This window comes from Olea europaea, chromosome 18 (assembly GCF_002742605.1).
Source record: "Olea europaea var. sylvestris chromosome 18, O_europaea_v1, whole genome shotgun sequence".
NCBI lineage: Eukaryota > Viridiplantae > Streptophyta > Magnoliopsida > Lamiales > Oleaceae > Olea > Olea europaea.
In genome coordinates, this window is record NC_036254.1 from 28,583,775 (window position 1) to 28,608,239 (window position 24,465).

At 36.9% G+C, this 24,465-nt stretch overlaps 1 protein-coding gene across 5 annotated transcripts; it reads right to left on the reverse strand.

The window, feature by feature from the left end:
* Positions 1–29: 29 nt before the first annotated feature.
* LOC111368064 (putative pentatricopeptide repeat-containing protein At1g12700, mitochondrial) lies at positions 30–22,978 on the reverse strand. 5 transcript variants are annotated; one of them, XM_022989248.1, is made up of 8 exons: positions 8,550–9,072; positions 8,232–8,468; positions 5,507–8,020; positions 4,921–5,149; positions 2,998–3,138; positions 1,485–1,829; positions 772–851; positions 30–601 (listed from the first exon to the last, which is right to left on the reverse strand). In XM_022989248.1, the coding sequence occupies exon 3, from the start codon at positions 7,944–7,946 to the stop codon at positions 5,541–5,543; it is 2,406 nt and encodes an 801-aa protein (XP_022845016.1). In that variant the 5' UTR covers positions 7,947–8,020; positions 8,232–8,468; positions 8,550–9,072; the 3' UTR covers positions 30–601; positions 772–851; positions 1,485–1,829; positions 2,998–3,138; positions 4,921–5,149; positions 5,507–5,540. The 5 variants fall into 5 exon arrangements, with proteins under 5 accessions (XP_022845016.1, XP_022845014.1, XP_022845015.1 ...); XM_022989246.1 differs by lacking the exon at positions 772–851 and having other exon boundaries at positions 32–601; positions 8,550–8,604; positions 8,687–9,072; XM_022989247.1 differs by lacking the exons at positions 772–851; positions 8,550–9,072 and adding an exon at positions 22,834–22,978 and having other exon boundaries at positions 32–601.
* Between the last annotated feature and the right edge of the window lie 1,487 nt (positions 22,979–24,465).

The following is a 24,465-nucleotide window of genomic DNA, read 5'->3' on the forward strand; positions in this document are numbered from 1 at the left end:
TTGCAAACAAGGCCAACCATTTGGAAAATGTGTAAAGATGAGTAAAATTGCTGCCATGTTGTTCCAGCTCAGATCGGCATTATGGCTCAAATCAACTGAATTTTTTTTAGTACAACCCCTATCCGAGGCTCAGATAGCTTAAAAGTACTCTATTCATCTTTTGAGTAAAGCCCCTACATTAATGTCAGAGTTTTAATGATCTCAAGTCAATTCTTGAAGTCCAGCTATCTAAAAGAAGTTGAGCTCAAGAACATAGCTGGACCCTTCCTGCTCAAAATCACACCTGATTCCAGATACTTGTATTGCCAACACCTTCCCTCTATGGGTGCAAACTATTATCAGGATCACAGAGATAGAAATCATATACCAACTGTCTCAAAAAGTTCCACATAGTAGTAACTAATGTATTGTTCACAAGCACTGTACAACAAACTTAACAAATATGTCCAAAAAGATCAGGTCAAGTAACTTACGAAGAGACACCACGATATAGTTGGTCATAAGATTTTCTCAGCTTGTCATACGAAGAGGCGTTTCCTTCACTCAGTTCACCTTTAGCATTTAAAATCTTCACATTATCATGCTCCATTTGGTGAAGTGACTTCCATTTGAGAGAGAAGAAAATAATTCCATTAGTAAAAGAACTATGGCATGCATGAATATTAAATTGCCACACCAAATAACCATGAATGCAGAAAACTAAGGTTACAAAAAACCAACTTTGAAATCAAATTTAACCCAAGATCCAGGCATAAAGGAATAAAGCTCTACTGCATGTTCTGCCTGAAGCAGTTCTACAGCAGCATCATAGTAGGTTAGAAATGCCTTTCTAAGGAATTTTTTCTGTTCCGCTGTAATATTAAGTCCCAGGAAAAACTTCAAATATATATATACATATATTGGCATGAGTGCAGAAAAAAGAGCAACTAAATTATTAAAAATAGCTATGAAAACCCCATAATTGAATTCTGTGCAGCCTAACATCAAAACCAATATCTCATTTGACACAGACAAAACCAACATAGATTCATATTTTTAGAGACATCACTATCATTGCAAATGCCATACTCATAACTATCTAACATTGCTTTTTAAAGACAGACCATAGCACTGAACTTTTTCCAACACAGAAAAAAAAATGAGGGAAAGAAAATTTTAAAAAAAGAGAGCCAGGGTAACATCCCATGTACAAAAACAAGTGACAGATATTCTACTACTAGCTATAAAAGAATAAAACAAAGCTCCTAATCATTTGATGAAATGAACACGCTTAAAATGATATCAGAACATCTAGTTTCGTATTTTAATAACAGAAATTAAATTTCACTGCTTCCGTGAAACATCCTGAAGAAATGAAATCAATTCGGCTCAGGGCCTCACCCACTACCAAGATGAAAATGTGCAAGAACTAAGAATTGTAAAAGATATGTTTAACAAAAGCACAAAGAAAGCCCACACTTAATGAAGCATTAAAAAGGTTGAACCTCTTCCAGCGTTTCTTGTCCAGTCACAGGCAGTCCAAGAAGATATCTTCCTTGTCAAGCAAAACTAGCAAAAAGGGATAGATTTGTCTGGGTTGCATCACAATCCTTAAAATGTTCCATGCTAGTGAGATCCTTAATAATATTTGTAAAGAGGCTGCTATCTTCTACAACACGAACAAAGTAAAGTTCCAATAGAAGTTTGAGTGTGCTCAGCTTCTTCATGGCCTTTGAATTTTTGTCTCCATCTAAGTCCTCGGAGGACTTTCCAGGTAAGAAAATTTTCAAGAGACGTTGAACCAGACTAGATGAAAAGTCTTTGTGCCTTTGATGAAGTAAAGAGCAGATCTGATACAGGAAAGACATCTTAAAATACAGTGGAGAGCAAAGTGCAAGTAATACACATGGCAGCATTTCATATACCAATAGTACTTCCAGTAAATAAAAGGTAAATTTCTCTATCTTGGCAAGCAAAGATTTCATTTACTTTGTGCCAACTGGACACAAGCAGAAAAAAAGAGACAAAAATCAGCCAGAATAAAATCAAAGGTAGTCTTTAATATAGATGAAGATATTAAGGATGGTGGCCCTTCGATTCTGGCCCAACCAAAACTCCAAGAAAACCATTTTGACTTCAACAAAAAACTTACAAAGTCAGAACATTCCTGAGATTTCCATTTCACGATGAGACGAGTTTGTTTCCTGTTCAGTAGAATGCTGTGGAAGTCCACTTTGCTTTCACATTAAGAATAAGAAAAGTAAAAGTACACTTTCCTTAGGGAAGTGGGACAACTCCTACCCCTTCCACTCTATGAAAAACGTGTTAAATTTCCAGAAATTTTGAATCTTTTGTTTCATGTCAAGAAAGTCTGGTCCCACTATTAAACTGGGGGTGAGAAGCCAAAGATGAGCGGGAGCCAAACACAAACATAATGAATATGAATCTTGAAAAGCATATGGAGAAATTACATTCAAGGCCAAATAAATTAGTTCTTCATATTCACATTTTTCCATAGGGTGGTTGCAGTTGGAAAGTGAAGTCAGCAAGAAGGCAGGATAAGACCTCTGATAAAAACATCATCCTAAAGGTCATATGCAAGTCAAAATGGCTTTGCTTAAAATGGAAAAGAAAGTAAATAAAGCTACTTTAACTGCTAAAAGATGATGAATATGCAGCTATCCCTTTCTAGATTCTTCCCTGAACTTCATCAAGTGGCAGTGTACTGGTTTGAGATAGCACCTAGTCGCAAATGGAAACAAATAATTAAGATCACATTACTTAAGTTGAAAGTGTAAATATCATCCGTGAACAAGCAACTGCTACAAAATACACACACAATATATGCGTGCACATCCACACATGCAGAAATACACCAAAGACATGCAAACTTTATACCTGAGAAACTAGCATATATTTCTGGAGCATAAAAAAGTGATTTATTATAGACATGCCAGGAACAAAATTAAAGCCTCTAAAACAATATCCTGCAAAAGTGAATTGAAAGAGAAACTTCACCTGTGTTCAGGAAGCTTTGATATTCGTCTAGCATCCATGCCTGTCGTATATTTGTGTTTTTGGCCAACTGAAGCTTTGATATTTATCTAGCATCCATTCGCTCGATGTCTGGAAAGAATTTTCACCAAATCCAAAGCAGTCCTGCAAACACCACTGCACATTCAGCAACTTTCGCATCTTTGGTAATGGTAATGCAAGATGACTCGAGTGAAGACAGAAAGGCGTTATCTTCAATAAAGGCAAGTTGCTAAAGTACACATTTATTGAATGACCTCTTATATGTCAGTTAATTCTTTTGTGTCTCTGATACGAAGTTGCTACTTTGAATATTGAAATTGTATCTAGTCAATCCAGCCGCCATAATAATACATGTTCAGTTACTTGGTTCTGTACTTTGCTGAATGCCTAAAGAAAGGTTCTGCAACAGTTATGTTAGCTAAAGAAAGATGTGCTCTACGTGTCCTTCAATTTACAACGTGTATTGTTTTATTTCATCCTATGGAAACCTGAATGACTAGCTAAAGTGGGGGAATCATAGCCGGCTTGTAATTTCAGCTTTCAGTGTATCAAATCCCATCTCATATTAGTTCTCTATTTAAACCATGGAACATCTACTTATAACTATTAATTTTCAGGAGCAGAAAATGTTCAAGCTTCAAAAAAAAAAAAAAAAAAAGGTTCCAAAGCTACTTGAACACTACCATAGTAATTTTTCTTTCTCTAGTAGCAGTTGTATTATATAATTTTAGTTAAAAATTACTAATAAATAGGTATTCTCAATCTCAACAAAAAATTTAAAAAAATAATAATAATAAAAAATTGATAAGTATAAAACAAAATTTATATTTGTAAATCGAGAACTTTAAAGAATTCAATCAATGTATTAGCGAAGTCTTGTATCGGTACTTTTTGAAAAATCACGTGTTAGCATATCCAACACATGTCGCGTTGGACATTGTGTCAGCGATGATACCAATCTAAACTAAATTTATTTGATTCCGTTAGATTTTGCTTTAGTTATATATGGACTCAAGCATTCAAATTCAAAGTATCCCACATCATTGTTGTTCGTAAGTTTTGATACACATCATGTGTCGAATACTGTTATTGTACAATTTGACTACATCCATAATGTTGTAGGTAAAGGTTTAAATGAATCAAACAGCTATAGATAAAAAAATCCTGAAATTTAGGAAAATATAAATTCCTTATTGTTATTCATATTTTTTTAATCCCAAAATAGAGAACAATAAGGAACAGACAAAAAGTAACTTTTACAAGGGCAACATAATAACCCTGCTTCCTATCAAATCAATATCAACTAAACAAAGAGCAGATTCTAGTTAATTTATCAGTTCAACAAGTAATTTCTCAAAATCAAGGGAAATTTCATTATTCCCCATTTGCTAGCATTCCAATAGAAGTGGTTTCAAACAAGGTGAAAAATTTCTAATAGAAGTTGAAAATAGCATGCAACTTTATCACTGAGTTTACAAACTGTAAAACTCTTAACCAAGAAAACAATTCACAAGTCAACAAATTATGGTAATGGTAATAATTCTTTAGAACAAAATGTCATGATTAATAAGATTATGTTCTTATAATAGAAGTGGAATAAAAAAAAAAATTACCATAGATATTCGAAAAATAGAAGATTGATTCTACAATGTCAACTGACAAATCTTTTCCTTTACAACAGTCTCATCTTCAGGAAAGGATAACCAAGCAAACAAGAAACAGTTCACGTTGGAGTATGATATGAACCTCTTGATAAATAAATGAAAAAGTAGTCTAATGAGAGGAAAGCTAATATACTGACACCTAAATATAAATTATGTCAAACAACATATGTGGGAAGAAAAAATCAAATTCACACGAAATCTATGTTAAAAATGAAAAGAAAGAGGATCAAGAGAAGCTTACCAACTCAAGGTTGAAAGAGATTTTGGTGAAGCTTGAAAGTGTCATACAATGTATAAAAGTGTGCCTGATCACAAATACATGTAGGTCGAGAGTCAGAAATTCTTCTCGGCTCAAAACCATCAATAGCTGCTATAAGACCCTTCACTCTGCCTTGACGGAGGTCTTGAAATTTTGGGCCATTTGCAAAGTCTTGAGTCACAAATAAAATAAGCTGGAGGTTTTCCGTAGCCTATCAGAAATAAAATGGCTTCAGTTAGCTTTGTGCTCTGGAATGTTACTCATAAAATGGACTAGATTACAGAAAATTGGATTGAGGTCTACATGGAGCACGCATATGCAGTTCTCTAGCCACACCCACCTACTGATAACAGACTGCACCTCAATTACTCTTTTGAGCTTCCAAAATGAAAAATGACAGAATTGGTGCTAAGACAGTTTCGTATGATTCAAATTACAATCACATATATCCAAAACTTTAATACCAAAGCAAGGTCACATATTGGATATTTAAACAAAAGGCTCCTGTCCAAAACTTAAATGTCATAAGGAAACAGCAGATATGGTAAGAGAAAGAGTCTCATCTTACATAATTTATGGTCTTTTCCGCAGCATTTCTTATCCTATCTCTCCTTTCTTGAACCCATGGTCAGCCCTAATGTTTTGATAGTAATATCATCTGGTAGTCCTCCCTCCTTTATCATTTTGTCGAACAGCTTATGAGCTTTGTCCACAAACCCAACGCGTAGATATCCAGAAATGAGAACCAAGTAGGTTACCCAATCAGGACAGACATTCTCCCTTCTCATTTCTTCTACCAACATGTTGACTAAGACCATCTGATTCACCTTACAAAATCCATCAATTAAGCAAGTATAGGTAACGACAGAAGGTAAATGATCTTGCTGTACCATCTCCTGGAACACTCTCCATGCCTGCTTCATATCTTTGCTTCTACAAAACCCAGCAATCATTGAGGTGTAAGAAATTTTATCTATATCCCAGCCCTTACAGATCATTTCCTTTAGCAAATTATAGGCTTCTTTCACCCTTCCCATGTTGCATAATACATTTATAAGAACTGTTAATGTGATTGTATCTGGAGTAACTCCAGCTTTTAGCATTTTTCCATACAACAATAAGGCCATTGTTGGATTTTCCTGTTTAGCAAACCCATCAATGAGGCAAGTATAGGTAACGACAGAAGGTAAATGACCTTTCTGCACCATCTCCTGGAATAATCCCCACGCCTGCTTCATATCTTTGCTTCTACAAAATCCAGAAATCATTGAAGTGTAAGAAATTTTATCCGGATCCAAGCCCTTCCAAATCATTTCCTTAAGCAAATTATAGGCCTCTTCCACCCTTCCCATGTCACATAATAAATTAATACCAATTGTAAATGTGATTGTATTCTGAGCAACTTCAACTTTCAGCATTTTTTCATACAACGATAAGGCCTTCCCCAGATTTACTTGTTTAGCAAAACCATCTATGAGGGTGCTATAGATTACTACGTTGGGGATTGCATTACTTTTAAGCATCTGTGGGATAATCTCCAGTGCCTTCTCTGACATACTTGCTTTGCACAGTGAGTTGATTACCAAATTATAGGTAAACATGTTCGGGATAATCCCACGGTCTCTCATTTCATCTATAAGTTGCAAGGCATCCTTTATACATCCTTCTTTGCAGTAATTATTTATGATCAAGTTGCAGGTAGCAACATTTGGCAAAATATTGTCTTCTATCATAGTATTGAAAAACTTCAAGGCTTTCTCAGAGGAACCAGTTTTAATATATCCATGAATCAAGCTCTCATAACTTGAAGCATTAGGAGCAACCTTATTATTGATCATTTCTTCGAAAAGTTTATAGGCAATGTCTATGTCACCTCTCTCAATATTTCCGCGTCTACAAAACCCTTCAACCAAAATACTATAACTGTGTGTATTTGGGTTAATTCCACAACTCTTCATCTCTGCCAAAACTTGCATAGCTATTTCAGGCTCACCTGTATTACAAAATCCATGAATAACAGCATTATAACAGTAACAGTTGAGCGGGTGACTTTTACTTCTCAAGTCTTTGATAATGTCCAAAGCAATTTCAGCACCTCCAACCCTGCAAAGTCCATGAATATACGAATTATACGTTACAATAGATGGGGTTATCCCACTTCTCTCCATTTCTTCTAGAATGTCAGTTGCTTGATCAATATCTACATTACCTTGCCTTTGATGCATGTTGCAGTAATATTGAATCATAATTGTGTAAGTGTAGACACAAGGTAAGGGACCAAGCTTCTTCATTGCTTCAAATAATTTCACAAGAAATTCTCTTTCATTTGCTTCCGCCAAGCATTTAAGCAAGAAATTACACGATTCAACACCCAATTGAAGGCCAATATTCTTAGCCTGGTGAAATGCTTCAAATGCATGTTTAAGTATCCTATTTGAAGCAAAAACCTTTACAAGTACATTAACAATGTGAGTCGATATAGCTGCATTACTAGACCGATCCAATAAAGTGAAGATTAATCCATACAAATCAAGATCAAACTTTTGATAACAATAAATAATATCTCTCAGCAATGCATATACTTCCATATGCATTTCAGCGCATGCAAATATATGCACCATCATAATATAAGCATTAATTGATTGATTAAAACCATATTGTTCAGTAGCACTCAGAAGATTTATTTGTCTTGCAGCCTGCCAGTTTAAAGATTTAAGAACTCCAACAACAACTGAAAAAAGCTTGTTGCCTTTGCGCTGCTCATGGATGCATTTTCGGGGAATTATTTTTCCTTTTCTCCAATCAAGTGCTTCATTTTCTGAGTTGCTTTCAGAGTTTGAGCCGCTGTCAGAGTCGTTATCCAACACTAAAACAGAAGAAGCACTTCTATACAATTTGCAAAAGCTGATATCTTTCACAATAACCTGCCTAGTAAACAGCCCCAACTTATGCACAACCCCGAAATTTAAACCCGTTGAAGACTTTCTTGAAAACAAGCACACGCCCATCAAATCAAAAATCAATCTTTGTCATAGAAAGCATTATTCAAAGAGAAGGGATACTATCCCACAATTGCTTGAGTCTGCAAAACAAAATAACAAAGGGGGGGTGTTCATTAGCCAGCACACGGTGATTTGGAGGAGCGCAGTCAATCGAATTCCTGTATCTACCCTTATTTCATCCACTGCAACTAATTTAATGATGGGATTAAAATAAAGTGAAAGTAACAAAATCCCAAAAATTCAATGGTGTTTCGGTATTCATACAGGAATTCAGGGTTTGGGGTTTCGTACCTCTTCTTCAAGAATGCTGCTACATAAACAGGGCCACATGTGCCCTGTTTTTCCTCAGGGGAGGCTACCTGTCTGTTTGAGAAGAATTATTCCATCTTCTCGACGCTCCGTGCCTATCCAATTGGGGGCCTTGATTACTGGAGGCCTTGCTCAATTTTGCAATATGTCAAGTTTGGGACTTGTACGGAAGAAAAGCCCTGAGTCAATCGTCCGGTTTCTATATTTATTTCGCACCGCCTGAAAAGAACAAATCTTAGTGTAAATCCAAACCCACCAAATTCTATTATTAATAAGCAATAGAATTCTTTTTTTTTTTACCTTTTCCTCAAAATAATGGTCTATGTGATCAATTCAGTTGACTCCGGGAAAAAAACTGGAAAGAAAGAAAGAAAGTCGGTTACCAGCCTATTTGACTCAGTACATGACCCGGCAGAATAACTTAGCAACACACATACAAAATTCAACTGCCCGCCTCACGAAACTGTCCAACTCAAACTCGGATCCCAGACACCATGCTCGGTCCCAACTCAGTATTCACGATTGTAACTTAATCAAATTGACCTATAATCTCCCACCCTCCGTAGCATGCAACAAAAACCCCTTTTGGAGGGTACAAATTCACACTCTTCCCATCCAAACTCGGTCACCACCTCAAATGACTTGGCTCAATTTAACCCAACTCCAGATAACAGTCGTCACACACACAGATACTTTCACCACACGTTCTTTGCAATACAAAAGAACCCATCAATGTTTTCTTCTTCTATCATATCATTAAACACCCATATCTACTTTAAAAAATAATAATAATAAACAAAATAAAAATAAAATCCATCAAAAATTTGAAAAATGGAATCATCAAGAAAGGAAAAAGGAGAAACAGGGCTAGGCTTAATTATTATCGGCCCATCAACATAATATTTATATTACAAGTGTAATAATATGTAAATATTTAAATAATTATTACTTTCATATTCGAAAGAAAACTTCATAGAATTCTGTTGACGTATTAAAAGTGCAGCCCAAATTAAATAGTCCAAAAAGTAAAGTCCAATTGGGAAATTCAGGATAAAAGTTCAAACAGGATTATTGATGAATGCGGTGGAAGCCCACGAACACGGTAACATCATCGCCCAAACTTGTAAGACGTCCAGAACTTGAGCGAATGGAGTACCTTACGGTCGTCCAGAGCGATAACCCCGTTCTCGCCCAAACCTTCGAATCGCTCAGGATCTTAGCAAGCATAAAATATTATGGTTATCCAGAATAACAGTTATTGAGTGATCTTATCACATTCCACGATTCAAGGAGCCCAGTTGAAGGTGGTTGAACGACAAAAGAGTAATGGCAACAGTTAGAGACGGCAGTTCCACGACAAGTTAGCCACCACAAAGAAAGTGGGTAGTTATACAACAATCAAATAGTTTCCAAGCGGTTTGTCATGAAAAAATCATCAAGGGAATATAAAAGGAAGAGGAGACATAGAAAAAAAGGAACGAATCAAGCACTCTCAAATAGAGAATATGTAATTTCGATTTCTTAGTTTATATTTAAACACTTCTTTTAGTACTCGTGTGCTTGCGCCCCTTGAAGGCATTCTGTTTATTTCCAATTGTAAATCATCGCCAATAAAATACCCCTTTTTGAGATTTTGTCTCAAAAGGTCTGTTCCTTACACAATCGTCTGATCCCTTTTTAATTGTTAGCGACTACCAACGCGAAACAATTTGGCACGCCCGGTGAGACCTTGGTGTTTGGTGTTGAAAATACAAAAGGTGAAAAATATGTCTCACAAATCTGATAAGGAAGCAGCAAGTCAGGGAGGAATCCAGTTTGTGGTCGAGCAATATGAGGAGCGGCAAAGCTCTCCACAAATAGAGGGACAGAGTCAAAGCAGTCACAGTCGTTACGAACCAATGACAGAGTTGAGTCCTCGAACCATGCGTGCATTGCTTGAAAAACTCACACAGGATGTCGTTGAACAGGTAAATCTAGGAAATGTTCATAATATGGAAAGATTTACCCAGAATGGGAATGCACATTATGACAACATGGCCAAACAACTGAATACATTAAATGAAATACTGAATAAGTTAGTAGGTCAAATTTGTCAGCCAGTTGTGCCTATTGCAAATCACTTTCGAATTAGGACAATCGTGGAATATAATTCTCGTGTCCTAAGTCCAAATCAGGGAATAGAATCACCTTTTGGTCCACCTACTTCAAACCAGGGGATGGTGTAATGCCAAATCAGAATAGTGGTAATGGTATATCTAACCTGGGGGGTAACTTAAATATAAGAGATAATGTCCTAAATTATGGATAGAATACCCCACGTGTTAATGATGGAATAAATATTCAGACTAATAGTAACAATGACCTAAATCATGACAACTTTGTTGCCAATCAAGGACCAAACATCAGGCCTCAAGCAAATCAACTGATCAACCAACCTGTAGGAATTCCATATGACCACAACGTCATCTTGAGAAATCAAATTATGGAAATAGTATAAGATCAAATGGCTTTTGGGGTACGTCCTATCATTAGGCCGACTTACACAAAGTCATACCCTGATTGGGTAAACCAAGCATATTCATAGTTTAGAGGGTATAAAGTGCCAGAATTCTCATTATTTACCGGTTTAGGAGAGGTGTCTATTCTAGAACACATAGGGCGATTCACACTGCAAAGTGGTGAAGTAACCGACTACCATAAAATGAGGTTGTTCCCTAGTTCATTAACATAAATAGCTTTCTCTTAATTCATCAATTTCCCAGCAAACTCTGTTCAAACATAGCAACAATTGGAGCAATTGTTCCATGCTCAGTTTTATAAGATTGAGTCTGAAGTTACTTTAACCGATTTGACGAATCTACGTCAAATGCCAAACGAATGGGCAGAAGGTTTCCTTCAAAGGTTCAAGACAGCAAGAAGTAAATGTTTTGTACCTTTGCCCGAAAAGGAGTTTGTCAAAATCGCTCAAAATTGTCTAAACTTTGATATGAAAAAGAAATTCCAAGACGGGAAATTTCATGATGTTTTCCAATTGAGCGCAAACGTGATTAGGTATGAATGATTAATAAGAAGAGAAGAGCAAATGAAAAATTCTAGCAAGGGGACTTATTATAGAGATCCAAATTTTGATGTTCATACTATTAATGACGAGTATTACGATCAAACCGAAATGTATTTGGCTGAATTAATCAAAGGAGACGCGTATACTTGTCCTATAATGGTTAAGCCTAGATCATCGGGTAAGGATAAGCCTATAAAAGATGAAAAAAAAAAGTTAGAACGTTCTCGTTCGATATAACCAAAGCTAACCTTATATTTGATAAACTACATAAGGATAAACAAATAAAGTTGAGCGATAAACATAAGTTGCAAAGCCCTAAACAAATCAAGGGTAAAAAATATTTTAAGTGGCATAATGCATGATCGCATTTGACTAACAACTGTTTGGTTTTTCGCCATGTGTTACTGGACGCCATTGAATCAGAACGAATTACGTTCAAGAATAAAAAGAAGATGAGAGTGGATGAAAACCCTTTTTCACAGCCACTTGGGGTGAACATGGTGACGACTGATTTCAAAAGTAAGTTGTCAAAATTCAAGTTGGTTATAGATGACGGAGAAGAGGACCCTGGGCCACACCCCAGTGTCTTTGAACGTATCAAAGGGAAGGAGCCTAAAAAGGATGAAGACATCCTGTGTGCAAAATGTAAAAAAGAAGTGAGTGCAAATACAGAGAAACCAGGGATATGGCAGCATCACCATCACCCTAGTTTTTTCCCAAACGCTCAACTTGATATAAGGCGAGGTACATCATTCTATAGGGTGCCGCCTTTTTTGAGAGGCAGTTCAGGTCAATAAATAATGGGAGAACATTCAAGGCGCAACCTCGCCAACCAAATGTATGACATTCGTTCCAGTATAATGCAGGAAGGGTGATACCCTTCAACGAGATGACTAGAACCCAACAAAGGCGTTTTCAACGGAATTATGGACGAATGATGAGGCAACAACAGGGAGTGCCACGTCCTAAGGCGCCTAAACTACTCGAGGTGGACAATCAAAATATTCCCGAAGACAGTGAGGAGACTGGTACAGGTGAATCGATGGAAGAATTATCAGAGACTTCTTCTGGCAGATCGAAGTTTGAGCGAGGCAGAAGGGATGGAGAAGATCCAGATCAGCCCCTTACTATTTAGTTTGGTACGTTGCCTCCTGTCATGGCTAATAACTATTTACTAGCCAATGAGTTCAAAAACAAAGAGAAAGAAGAAGAAGAGAGAGAGGATAACGAGGAAGAAGCATGTATGTTGGAATGTGAAGAAGGCCAAACTTTTAGAGGGGCCTACAATGGTGAAGAGGATGATGGTATGACGGACATCGAAGAGAAAATTGATCTGGAAGCAGAAAGAAGAAAGAGAGGAGTATCACACAATACTCTCTTGAAGCCATTATATCGAGAGGGAGTTCTTGAAGTGGACTTGTTGGGGGAACCATCTGGGCGTTCTTTCGATTATTACGTGCTGTACGGGACGCCCAAGAGGAAAAAGAGAGTACCTCGCTCTGAAAATTATGGATCACCTCCAAGAATAATGTCTCCTCCCACAGGTTGGGTAACCGAAGAAGAAGCATTACAAAACAATAAAAAGGAAATTCAGGAAGCGGAAGCTCGGTGCGAAATACTGCACGTTGACTTATCACAAAAGGATAATTCAACAGAGAGCAAGCAGGAAGTGGAAATAGATGCTGCCGAAAAGGTTATTTTTAAGAGACCAGCCATGAAATTAACTAAACACTTGAGACCATTGTACATTAAGACTTTAGTTAACGGTATACCTGTGGCGAAAGTACTTATCGATAATGGAGCAGCTATCAACACCATTCCATCTAGGATGATGAGGAAATTTGTAAAGACAGAAAGTGATGTGATTCCAACAGAAGTCATCCTTACAAGTTTCAATGGAGGAGCAACTTCAACTAAAGGGGTTATGCCATTGGACATAACTGTAGGGACAACTACTAGGACCACAGTTTTCTTCGTAATAGATGGTCCTACTAGTTATAATGTGTTATTAGGAAGGGATTGAATACACGGAAGTCGCTGCATACCTTCATTGCTCCATCAAATGCCTGGTTTTCTGGAATGAGAAGGGATTGAATACACAGAAGTCGCTGCATACCTTTTGTCGCAGAAACAAACTCAGTGGAAAGGTTCATGTACGAAGAAAATTACGGACCTGCCAAAGTGGTCTAAGATGAAGAAGAAACTCAAATTTTTGCACAGAGCGAAGAGCCGTTTTCGGTAGATGCACTCACTGAAATGTTCAGTCAAATGAGGTCAAATATAGTGGCCCTGGAAGAGCCAGTAATTGGCAAAAAAGTAATCAAGGAGTTTTAAATGAGTTGCAAGCAACAAAGGCAAATGACCGATGTTCAGGCCTTCAAAGCCAAATTAATGACTTTCAATACAGAATATAAAGACAAGACGAAAGAAGAAGCAACCTTGAAAGCATTAGGAGACAAATTGGCAGTGTTTGAGTTGGAACAAAGTATTGGTCCAGAAGTCAATAAGGTGGATTGTTTAGAAGAAGAAGTGTCTATAAGGGAAATGTACGATGAAGTAATGAGGATCACCAAGCCTGGATACGCTCAAGCACAAGACCCTTTGATTAAAGTGAATATTGGCAATGAAGGGGAAGATTGCCCAATATTCGTCAGCCAGATGCTCGATCAAAAGGTTAGTGATAAATTAATCGCTTTATTAAAAGAATATAAGGATTGTTTTGTTTGGGAATATGAACATATGTCTGGTTTAGATAGAGATTTGGTGGAACATAGATTACCAACCAAGCCAAATTTTAAATCTCATAAACAACCTCCTAGGCGTTTTGCTCCTAATGTACTTCTTGAGATTAAGAAAGAAATAGAGCGATTATTAAAAGCGGCCTTTATTAGAACAGTCAAATATGTAGAGTGGTTGTCCAATATCGTGCCAGTGCTAAAAAAGAATAGTAAATTAAGGGTGTGCATAGACTTTAGGAACCTAAACATAGCCATACTCAAAGATGAATATCCAATGCCTACGGTAGATTCTTTAGTAGACTCGACTGCCAGACACGTAATATATTCCTTCATGGATGGGTATTCAGGATACAATCAAATTTATATAGTTGAGTAAGATATACACAAAACTGCCTTTAAGTGCCTTGGATCTCTAGGATGTTTTGAATTGGTAGTTATGCATTTCGGTTTGAAAAATGTAGGAGCGACTTATCAAAGGGAAATGAACTTGATTTTTCATGATATGATGGCAAGTTTGTTGAGGTGTATGTAGATGATATAGTGGTCAAATCCATTAAAGAAGATGACCATTTTGAACAATTAAGATGTTCATTTAAGCGAATGAAGCAATATAAACTAAAATTGAATCCCTTGAAATGTGCATTTGGCGTTAATGCAGGAAACTTCCTTGGTTTCTTAGTACACAAAAGAGGGATTGAACTTGATAAAAATAAAGTGACGGCCATTTTAGAGGCCAAACCACCTAACAATAAAAAAGAATTGTAAAGATTCCTAAACCAAGTAAATTTTTTAAGACGCTTTATTTCTAACTGTGTAGGGCAAGCTAAAACTTTTTCACCACTTTTAAAGTTGAAAAATTAGGACAAATTCATCTGGAAAGAAGAATATCAAAAGGATTTTGAAAGTTTAAAGACATATTTATTAAGTCCACTAGTGTTGGTGTCACTAATCCAAGGACGGTCAATGAAAGTTTATATATCGGCTGAACAAAAATCAATAGCTGGAATGGTCGCGCAAGAAGACCAATTTGGTGAAGAAATGGCGATTTACTACTTGAGTAGACGGTTAACAAAATGTGAATGTAATTACTCTGCCATTGAAAAGTTATGTCTTGTATTGTATTTCATATGTACGAAATTAAAGGCTTATTTATGGCCCGTAATCGTTTATTTGATTTCTATAGTAAATTTGATTAAGTATATGTTCTCTCGCCCTATTTTACACCAAAGGGTAGGCCTTTGGACGTTAGCATTATCGTAATTCGAAATATAATACATACCCCAAAAGGCAATCAAAAATCAGGCTTTGGCTAACTTTCTGGCCGATCATCCATGTCTTGACATACTTGAGGAAATTGAATTAGAAATCAATTCATTCGAATTAAAACCTTAGGTTTTATATTTCGACGGGTCAAAAACCTCTAAAGGTGCAGGAGTAGGAGTAGCATTGATAAATCCTTTAGGGATTTGTTACAAGTTCGCATTCACTTTGGATAGGATGTGCACCAACAATCAAGTCGAATATGAAACCTTAATCGTAGGCTTAGAATTAATGATAGATATGGAGGTAAAGAATGTGATCGTTAGAGGTGATTCTCGATTGGTAATTCACCAATTGATCGGTGATTTTAAGTGCCAAAGTGATTCTATTATAAGTCAATATGAAATCGCCCAAAAATTGTTGAAAGAATTCGACCAAGTAGAGCTTCAATGTGTTAATAGGATATATAATGACATAGCAAATGAGTTGGCCCAGATGGTCTCAGGGTATTCAAAGGCTTTAAATTGGAAATCTACTTATGAATTTGGTTAAGTAATATTGACCGTAGTCCAAAGAATGGCGAGAAGGATTGAAATTCATTGCATATAAGATGAAAATGCAATGGATTGGAGGGCAGAGATTAAAATGTTCCTTAAAGAACCTAATAAAGGAGGTAGTAGAAAAATGAAGTTGTGTTTGCTAAACTATACACTGATAGATAAAGAGTTGTTTAAGAAACGCTCTGATAGTATATTACTAAAATGTGTAAGTTTGCAAGAAGCCAAAACAATCATGGCTGAAGTGCATGAAGGGATATGTGGAGCTCATCAAACTGGCCAAAAGATGAAATGGTTAATTATTAGGAATAGATATTTTTGGCCCAAGATGGGAGAATCATGTGTTCAATATGAGTCGTCTAGCATGCCAAAAGCATGGTCCAATACAAAGGGCGCCAACAAGAGAGATGTCACCCATTATCAAACTCTGGCCGTTCAAGGGTTGTGCGATAAACCTGATAGGGAAGATTTATCCCCCATCGTCCAAGCAACATACCTTTGTTATAGGTGCAACTGATTTTTTCACTAAGTGGGTAGAAGCGACACCTTTAAATGAGATCACCGAAAAGAGTGTCATAGAATTTATCCGTGATCATATTATTTATAGATTTGGGATTCCACAAACTTTGATGGTAGATCAAGGAACTTCTTTAAATGGAGATCAAGTGAATGAATTCTTGAGCGAGTTTGGAGTTAAATTAGTGAACTCCACACCATATTACGCTCAATCTAACGGATAAGCAGAATCTTCTAATAAAATTCTAAAAAATATCATAAGGAAAATGATAAATGAAAATACCAGAAATTGGCACGAATGTCTAAACAAGGCCTTATGGGCTTATAAGACGTCGCCTCGGTCAAGTACCAAAGTTACTTTTTTCCAACTTACTTATGGACAGAAGGCCATTTTGCCTATGGAAATCAATGTACGATCAATCAGAGTGTGTTTGCAACATAAGTTAAGTGATCGTGAGTATACCGAATCACTAGTTCAAAACTTATTGGAGTTGGACGAATTAAAGTTGGACGTCCTAAATAGATTGCAAGTTAAAAAACAAAGGATGACTAAGTTTTATAATAAAAAAGTTATAGCCAAGTCATTTAGCCTGGGCCAATTGGTTTGGAAAACAATACTCCCTTTGGATAGCAAGGATCCAAAGTATGGCAAGTAGTCGCCCGATTGGGAAGGGCCATATAAAGTAAATAGTGTGTTGCCTAATGGAGCCTATCATTTAGAAGATTTAGATAACACTAAGCATATGAGGTTCATTAATGGTAAATATTAAAAAAGTATATTCCTTCCTTATGGGAGAATGAACAAATAAAAGTATAATCAAATTGCGTTGAACTATCGTATATAAATAAGGCCAGAACGAAATACGTTCAAATAAATTCCTTTATTATCAAATATTCGTTACAAATTGTGAGATACAAAATACTAAATATTCTATAAGCTACAATTGAGAGCAAACTAATTTTTCGATCGATCGTCAAGCAAGAGGGTGAACCGGGCTTGGTCACCTTCTTGATTGCACTGCTGCAAGGACAGGCAGAGAGGTCGAGAAACATTCTCAACAAGCAAAAAGGAATAAAAGCACCCTCAAATCCCCTACCTAATTGCATTATTGCAATAACGGGCAAGGAGACTGAAAAACACTCTCAGCAAGCAAAGTGGCTTGAAAAGCATCCTCAAAAACTGTCTTCCATCATTGAACTCCTTGTAAAGAACATGGAGACGATGAGAAGAACTTCGCTGGCCAAAGAATATTTCCTATATCTCCCATATCAAAGGTAACATCAAAACAAATAGCAAAATGGGCAGATCAAATGATCTATTTCTATGGAAGACGAAAATTTTGGATTAATTGTTGAGATGCCAAACGATGGCAGTAAATTAGTTTTTGAAGAAAAGAATGGAAATGAAAATGATGAGTGCGAAATACACACGCATTTATAGAGGTGTGAAGGTGAAAAGACAGAATATGAATGGCCACATTCGTGCCTAATAACTGAAATCAAATGGCCCAGAGTCTTGGGAAAAGAGATGAAAATACTAAAGAAGAATGTGCATGAATCTTAACATAAAGCAATTAAATGTTTGGGAGGTTGACGATTAAGGACAACGTCAATTAATACGCAAGTAGACAAATTAGTCGTTCATTAATGACGATAACTGCTGTTACATTCAAAATTAGCAATGACAATTAGTGCGAAGTTACAAAAGGAAAGTTAGTACGAAGTTACAAAAGAAAAGTTAAGGCATTGAATGTCTTAATTACAATTCACCCTAGGCCGAACGAATTCTTTCCCTAAGTCTCCCCCAATCTTCGCTCTATTGAGAAAAAGCGACATTTAATTCAGTTACAAAATCGTCATCAACCTCCAACTTTTTGTACTGCTCAACCAAAGACTTGGTTCGTTCAATTCCTTGGGAAGTTACGCTTTTTAGCAGCCATTCTCGTCCTACAGTCGTCCATTTTTGCTTGAAGCTCCTTCATCTCTACAGTCAAACTTGTCATCAAAGAGTCTTCAATAATAACGTCGGAAGAGATTTCTTTTAATTCGTCCTCGGCCTTGTTAATCTCTGAAAGCAAAGACTCTCTTTCAGATGCAGCACGAAGATATTGAGTATTCCTAGCCTTCAATTCAACATTTTTGGCTAGCAAGGAGAGGATGTCGGAGTGAACAACCTTCAACGTCGCTTTAAAGTCAGCAAAAACATTGAGCGATAGAAGTGTAAGTACTTGCGTCAATTTCGCACTCAATAACTCAAGTTTATCCTTATGTTTCGTAGCACTAGCCTGGCCGATATCCATGTCCATAAAAGACACATACTCAAATATCGACTGCTTGAGAAATTTCATATTTTCCTCTGAAAAAGCAGAAGGATGGCTGGTTGAAGTAGGGCGAGATGTCTTGATTTGCCCCCAAGAAGTAAACAAGTTCTGGATGGAACGCACAATGTCATCAGCACCCTGCAAAGAAAAATGCCAACATTGAGGACTTTCACTACAATAAACGAAGTTAATAAAAGTGAAGCAAAAGGTTACCTCATCAGCAATCTTGGGAAGTTCAGGCATATCACCAGTTGGCTCCATCACCTATGGGGACTTCCCCTTATCTGGGCGAGAAGACTTTGCCACAACAGGCAGGCCCATGGGTGCCTCTGCATAATTCAAGAAGCAACGAATCAGAAACCAGTAGCACAAGCAAAGGTAAAACATCAAAATATGTATTACCTTCTGGTTCAACGTTTGGGGGGTTGGCGTCCTGGGAAGAAGGTGGCCCTTCTAATGGTTGTGATAAAGGTTCCGGTACTAAGGGTTTCTCTTTAAGCATAATCCCTTCATCAGCTAATTTGGACGAAGCAGCTTCAGCAGGAGATGATGGAGCAGGAGCTGCCAAAACCAAAGCCTTCGAAGGAGAGGCTGAACTTTTCTGAGAAATTTAGGTAAACCATTAGTACATAAAAAAGTATGTTTGTATATAAACAAATTCAATTACATTTCTCCTAAGGATGAGAGGAGCGTCATCATCATCATCATTATCATCCTGCAAAATGGGAGATGCTGAAACTGGCCGTTTGCGACTTGAGGCACCTTTAGCTACAATAGCCTTGGCAAGTAGAGAAGCAGATGGATGGATAGAATGTTTAGCGCGAGTAGGGGAGGAAGGATTCCTAATGGATACAGGGGTGACCAAAATAGGAGAAGTAGAGGGAGTGCTTGGCTAGTCCAGTAAATGAAAGGCACGATTAGCATCAGTTGCAAACAATCGGCGTTTTACTGATGGCCAAAGCTGTTCAAAAAAGGATGGACAGCACAGCTAGAATTGAAAGGGGTTAATGAAAATTTGCTCGTCAAAAGAATGTTGCGAGCATCTATAGCTTGTGCCTCTGCCTTATTAATAGTGTGAAAGCGGTCTGTCAAATTTTTGGAGTAGCAAGGAAGAACAGGCCAATTTTGGCTAAAACCAAGTTGACGAGCAAAAAATTGGGGAGTATATATTTCAACCCCAGCTTTGGCGTTGGTTCCAGTTAAGATATCGTGGAACAATTCCCTCCCAATCAAAAATTGAACGCAAACAAGTAGAGAGGCACTCGCACTATTTAGGGTGGATGGAGGTTGCACATAATCTGGAGTCAAGTGAGCAGGAAAAGGAAAGAAGGAAGGAATTGAATCTAAGGTATAAAAGAATGAAAATAATGTCCCTACTGGACATATTTACAGGGTTCAGTGGATCAATAGTTAGCCCATAGTAGCTAGCCGAACGAAGGGAAATGGATGGAGCACCAAGTGGTGGAAAGTATGCTCTCAACCATAGTTGAGTGAACCAAAGGGGCCTACTGTTAGTGGGAGATGCACCATTCTTCAGTTGAAATTTGAGGAAAGCCATGCCTCTATAAAGGGCAGCTAAAAAGAAGGAACATAAGTTCAAAGGTCTACCACGCGCCAATTCATGCGTTATGGGTAAGTAGCTCATAGAAAGTTTCATACTTGGCACGCAGAGAATATATTTACAAAGCCAAATTTGAAGAAAGACACACGCTCAGCATGGGAAGGTTCAGTGCTTGAGTGATTATAAAAGCCCTGTAGGCTTGAATAGGACTCAGTAAGTTTCTTGTCAAATTTCAGGGCAACACCGGAAATCAAGATACCAGGAAAGATGGTATCGCCCAAAGGTGGAAGATTTACTAGGGCTCCAATGTCCCTTAAAGTAATAGACATGGGACTAAGAGGGAAAACGAAGGTGTTATATTCAGAAAACCAAAAACTCAAAGCAATAGGAAAAAACACTAGGTCAAAAATTGGGGGTTGAAGAGTAATTTCTAATAAGTCTGAAATCCTAGCACGATAAAAAATCGCCTTGGTAGGGCCATGATTCACAAGACGTGCATGTCATCTACGAAAAATAACATCAGCTTTAGGCCAAGTGCGAATACTTTTTTTCGCGAATCGGCCTCAATAGCAGAGAGTTCAGGAACGGAGGACCTTGAATGCAAGGGAACAGCTGGCCCACCGCCACTTGTCCAACGACTTCGGCATTATTGAACGATGGACCCAGATAGAATTCATTGAGGCCAGCATTAGCTTGTGCAAGGAAGTTTTGATTTACATACGGCCTAGTAAGGATTTTCTAGAAATCTTCGAAACTAAAAGAATCATCAGATTGAGTTTGTGAAGTCGCCATTGGAAACGAAGTATAGTTTCGTTAAGGTTTGCCTGAGAAACGTAGCAGAGAAGCAAGAAGATGAACAGTAAAATAACGAGGAGGAAGCACGAAATATAGAGACGTGGTTTAGTGGTGCGATGAAATGGCGTGTCTTTTGGGTTTATAAGGGTTTGTGACGTTGCACCTTTTTAGGCTGTAAAAGGAAATAATGATTGAAGTTCTTGGGAATTTCAAATATTGCTAGAAAATACAAAGTAAATATGACAAAGATTAATAATTGGTATTAATTCTGCCATATTGGGGAGTAATTGTTCACGCAATAAAAGTGCAGCCCAAATCAAATAGCCCAAAGAGTGAAACTCAATTGGGGAATTCAGGATAAAGGTCAAAACATGATTATTAATGAATGCGGTGGAAGCTCACGAACACGGTAACATCATCGCCCAAGCTTGTAAGACGCCCAAAACCTGAGCGAATGGAGTATCTTACGTAGGGGTGGGCGCGGGTCGGTTCGGTTCGGTTCTAATATAATTATGGAACTGTTCGGGTTCGGGTTCGGTTCCGTTCGATTCCGTTCGGTTCGATTCCGTTCCGTTTCGTTCGATTCTGTACTATAATTAAATTTTTTAACATTTATAACAACATTATATAAATACAACTAATAATGCTTTCAATAGTTTTGAAATATCAGAGATTAGTAGACTACCTTGTTCAAATGATCGCTACGGTCAAAACTTCGATCGACGGAGGTCACAACTTCGATCGGAGGTCACAGTGTCGGTCGAAATTGTCTAAGTTTTGGAATGTTAGCGAGACTGCGAGAGTAAGTACTAAAGTCTAGACAACGTTATATATTTTAGTGTAGGTGCTTAGGGTTATTTAGTAGATTGGATTTTGTTGGGCTAAGAAATGAAACAATAAAATGGGTAATTGAGCCAAAAATAAAAAAATTAGAAATGAAACAAATTATTGGGCCAAAAATTTGGATTTAAAAATTGTTAATTTGTTTAGAAAAAATTAAAATTAAAATAATTTGATTTACTCAAAATAATAAAAAATTAGAAAGATTCGATTCTTATTCGGTTCTTCAGTTCATGTTCTAAAATCGAGAACCGAACTGTACCCGTCGGTTCTCAATTCAAATACCCGTTCGGGTATTTAATTTGACAAAAATCATCGGGTTCGGTTCGGTTCGGGAGATTTGCCCAACCCTACTCTTACGGTCGTCCAGAGCGATGACCCCGTTCTCGTCCAAATTTTCGAATCGCCCAGGATCTTAGCAAGCATAAAACATTATGGTTATCCAGAATAGCAATTATTGAGTGATCTTATCACATTCCACGATTCAAGGAGCCCAGTTGAAGATGGTTGAGCGAAAAAGAGTAATGACAACAGTTAGAGACGGCAGTTCCACGACAAGTTAGCCATCATAAAGAAAGTGGGTAGTTATACAACAATCAAGCAGTTTTCAAGCGGTTTGTCACGAAAAAATCATCGAGGGAATATAAAAGGAAGAGGAGACATAGAGAAAAAGGAACGAATCAAACACTCTCAAATAGAGAATATGTAATTTCGATTTCTTAGATTAAACTTAAATACTTCTTTTAGTACTCGTGTGCTTGCGCTCCTTGGAGGCATTTTGTTTATTTCCAATTGTAAATTATCACTAATAAAATACCCCTTTTTGGGACTTTGTCTCAAGAAGTCTGTTTCTTACACAATCGTTTGATTCCTTTTTAATTGTTAACGACTACCCACACGAAACAAATTCAAAAGATAAAATAGCAAAATAAAACCTGCTTGATGAGTCTGAACTGAAAATTCTCGAACTTCTCCCAAATGAAAGTATTTAGAAATTGCCATTGCCAAACATGCTGCAGCTAGTAATTTAAAAGTGACTATCAGCCTTTAGAGCTTTCTGATACATATGCATTAATAGAAATATAATGAATGTAATTAGTGGCCAGCAAGATAGAATCAACCGCTACCTCTCTTTCAAGAGGCCATGAGTACTAATCAAAATCAGTTTTGCTAATCTAGTTCTATCAACCAGTCTCCCAACATAACTTCCAGGATTAGAATCAACCACTACCTATCTTTCAAGAGGCCATGAGTACTAATCAAAATCAGTTTTGTTAAGCCCTTCTAATCGGAGAAGAAGACTGATAAGATTGTCGTTCCATAAAATGATTAGACGGATGAGATTTAAGGGATTCTTGGACTGCCGTCAATAGTTCGAGAAATCATAGAAGATTTAAAGATGTGTTTGGCCAAGCATAATAAGTTTTGAATAAGTTACTTATTTTGTGACAAAAGTCAGAACAAAACTTATATTTTTTAGTAGTAAGAAAAAGAAATTATCATTTAAACATGTTTAATTATAAATGTACATCTTCTCAAAAAAAAAAAAATATATTATAGAAAGTAGCTTCTACTTTTTTATAAGAAGAAAAACATGGCTAAGTCTTTTTTTATTCGGTCCATTACTTTTAACACATATTTTATGGGCTTTAAGATAATGGACAGAATTTGATGGTCAGGTCCTTAGGGTACGGAATAGGTTCACCATTTTAGCACTAACTCAAAATGTCTAAGAGAAATTTGTCGGGTACTCAACTAATGGACCTTGTTATGACTTGGTTTTCAACATGATTTTCTTGATAGCATCACTTAGCCTATTAACATCTCTATCTTAATTTTATCGATGGCATTATTCAATTTATTAGCGTTCGGTCCCTAACTCGAAAGCTTACCAATCATCATGGATATTCATTCAGAAGAATTAGACAGTGAAACTACAGGCAAGGGAAAGGCATAAAATGGAAGCCTTCAATTGGAGAAAATAAATAAATTCATCTTTGTTCTTAGCCAACTAGATCCTATTCTGAGTATGTTGGGGATGATCTACATTTGTTGCTTTCAAGTTGATTTTTCAATGCACGATGAAGAGACTATTGTAAACTTTTGAGCAGATTGAATGTTTGAATCACTATTCAAAATGAGGAAGAAGGATGATGTCTCTCTAGCTATGGAAAATGACACACTCCACGAACGATGGATTTTGAGGAGGATTGGTGGGTAGCGACCATGGGTGGATAGTTGAGGTTGGCCGACAATGGGTTGGTTTCAAGGTTATCCTTTTCTCTTTTAGAGAAATTTTGTTTTCGTTACTTGTTTTCGTTATTTTACTTAAATTAGCAATAAAAGTACAATTGAATAACGTCTCAATGAACCCTTAAAATGGTCGAATGAAAGGAACTAGACATTATTGCTCTCATAAAATTAATAAGTTTGAATGATTGTTATCGAAAAAATTGTGCTTAGAGTCAATTCATGGGATTTTATTTTTTTTCTAATAATATAATTTTTCTAATTCACAAAGTATAGAGAGAGGAATGAACGTTTCGTTCTATATCAAAAAGGGCTTT

Coding starts and splice junctions, on each gene's coding strand:
- LOC111368064 (XM_022989248.1), bottom strand. CDS start 7,946: ATGGGCGTGTGCTTGTTTTCAAGAAAGTCTTCAACGGGTTTAAATTTC.